Genomic DNA, 2,500 nt, shown 5'->3' with positions numbered 1-2,500 from the left:
GGTGGTGCAGCGGCGGTTGCTGGTGGCCCCGCCCATTCTGCTGGGGTCCTACAGGGGTGTAGGAGGCCGTGCTGGTGCCTGTCCAGGTGGCTGTTTGATCAGAATTAAAGAAAGAAGACCTTCATATTCATAATGCTGTTCACATATTTCCATTTAGACCTGGTCCAGGGCGATATCCTACACAAAGAGTGCTTCTGAGCCAAACAGCATACTGCACCTTTAAGTGACTCAACTGAGTGCAGGTCATTATGTTTGGCTGTATCTGTGTGTGACCTAGGGAGCTATTCCACCAACAGCATTATTGATTGAATATCTAGAATAGGAGATATCTAGTATCTGTGAGTGACCCCAGACTGTCCTGTACAGATCTACATAGATCCCTGAAGATCACTAGATCCCTGAAGATCACTAGATCCCTGAATATGACCACTAGATCCCTGAAGATCACTAGATCCCTGAATATGGTCACTAGATCCCTAAATATGACCACTAGATCCCTGAAGATCACTAGATCCCTGAAGATCACTAGATCCCTGAATATGACCACTAGATCCCTGAATATGACCACTAGATCCCTGAATATGACCACTAGATCCCTGAATATAATCACTAGATCCCTGAATATGATCACTAGATCCCTGAAGATCACTAGATCCCTGAAGATCACTAGATCCCTGAATATGACCACTAGATCCCTGAATATGACCACTAGATCCCTGAAGATCACTAGATCCCTGAATATGATCACTAGATCCCTGAATATGATCACTAGATCCCTGAATATGATCACTAGATCACTGAAGATCACTAGATCCCTGAATATGATCACTAGATCCCTGAAGATCACTAGATCCCTGAATATGATCACTAGATCCCTGAATATGATCACTAGATCCCTGGATATGATCACTAGATCCCTTAATATGACCACTAGATCCCTTAATATGATCACTAGATCCCTGAATAAGATCACTAGATCCCTGAATATGACCACTAGATCCCTGAAGATCACTAGATCCCTGAATATGACCACTAGATCCCTGAATATGATCACTAGATCCCTGAATATGACCACTAAATCCCTGACTATGATCACTAGATCCATGACTAGGATCACTAGATCCATGAAGATGATCACTAGATCCCTGAATATGATCACTAGATCCCTGAATATGATCACTAGATCCCTGAAGATCACTAGATCCCTGAATATGATCACTAGATCCATGACTATGATCACTAGATCCCTGAATATGATCACTAGATCCCTGAATATGATCACTAGATCCCTGAATATGATCACAAGATCCCTGAATATGCGCTCTAGATGCCTACTCACTGTGGTAGGAGCCGTGCTGCGTCTGGGTGTGTTTGGGGGCGCTGCCGTAGTCGTTCTGCTGGCTGTGTGGGGTCGGGGGCTGGGGGGTGTGGGGGGTGTGGGGCGTGTGCGGGGTCCGGGGGGGGTGGCGGTGGCGGAGGTCCGTGCGTGGGAGTGGTGGGGGGCGGCGTGGCCGGCATGCCCTGGCTCTGGGGGGACGCGATCTGGAGCAGGCCTTCACCCCCCCCTCCCCCGCTCCCTCCCCCCGGCATGGCCCCGCCCAGCATGGAGCTGCTGACTGGAAGAGGGAGGGGGGGAGGGCGGAGACAGGGGTGGAGGTAGGGGAGGGGAGGGGTGGTGGAGTTAGGGGTGGAGGTGGAGAAGGTGGTGGTAGGGGAGGGGTGGAGATGGGGGTGTAGGTAGGGGTGCAGGGATGGTAGGGAGGGGTGTAGGAAGGGCAGGGTAACGGTGGTGGAGGTAGGGGTGTAAGTAGGGGGGTAGGGATGGGTGGAGAGTAAAGGAACATACTGGGTGATGAGTAACAGTAGAATCAGACATGAACAGCAGAGGGCAGACTAACACAAACAACGACTCAGCACTTCTCACTCTGTTCCACAGCCTGCTGCAGGTATGAAATCCCGGCTGGCCTGCTGTCTCATTTCCTATCTGTTCCCAGAGGGTAACGGGGTGGGGGTGGGGGGGGGGACTCACCTTGCGGAGAGAGCGGCAGGCTGGGGTAGAGGGTGACGGGGTGGGGGGTGCGGAGCGGGTCGGGGGGCAGCTGCAGCGGGGGGAGGGGCTGGCTGTAGCGCTCCGGCTGCGGGGGCATCCTGGGGGGGAGGTCCATCTGGATGCAGTCGTGGATGTACTCCTCCTTTATCAGACGACCGGGAGGGCCTGGAGGAGGGGGGGGGGGAGAGAGGGAGAGGGAGGGAGAGAGAGGGAGAGGGAGCGAGAGGGAGGGAGAGGGGGAGGGAGATAGAGAGTGAGTGAGAGAGAGGGAGGGAGAGGGAGGGAGGGAGGGAGAGAGAGAGAGTGAGTGAGAGAGAGGGAGGGAGAGAGAGAGGGAGGGAGAGAGAGAGGGGAGGGAGAGAGGTAGGGAGAGAGATAGAAGGGGAGGAGAGAGAAAGGGAGAGTCTGTGATGCTGTTTTTTTGTGTTGCGTTTTTGCTTAGTCATGATA

At 53.0% G+C, this 2,500-nt stretch overlaps 1 protein-coding gene across 1 annotated transcript in view; it reads right to left on the bottom strand.

Moving 5' to 3' along the window:
* smad10b (SMAD family member 10b) overlaps positions 1-2,500 on the bottom strand; it is a gene marked incomplete at both ends in the record, with an annotated part of 13,787 nt that overhangs the window by 5,133 nt on the left and 6,154 nt on the right. Inside the window, 4 exons of the mRNA XM_084441981.1 lie at positions 1-90; positions 1,340-1,418; positions 1,450-1,616; positions 2,030-2,215. The exon at positions 1-90 is cut by the window's left edge and continues 12 nt beyond it. Coding sequence (XP_084298107.1) covers positions 1-90; positions 1,340-1,418; positions 1,450-1,616; positions 2,030-2,215 — 522 coding nt within the window. The remainder of the gene's footprint in view (positions 91-1,339; positions 1,419-1,449; positions 1,617-2,029; positions 2,216-2,500) is intronic.

The sequence above is a fragment of the Borostomias antarcticus genome (genome assembly GCF_949987555.1).
Source record: "Borostomias antarcticus genome assembly, chromosome: 8".
NCBI classification, from domain to species: domain Eukaryota; kingdom Metazoa; phylum Chordata; class Actinopteri; order Stomiiformes; family Stomiidae; genus Borostomias; species Borostomias antarcticus.
Note: the sequence above shows the minus strand (reverse complement) of the source record. Positions and strands in the feature narration are given on the sequence as shown.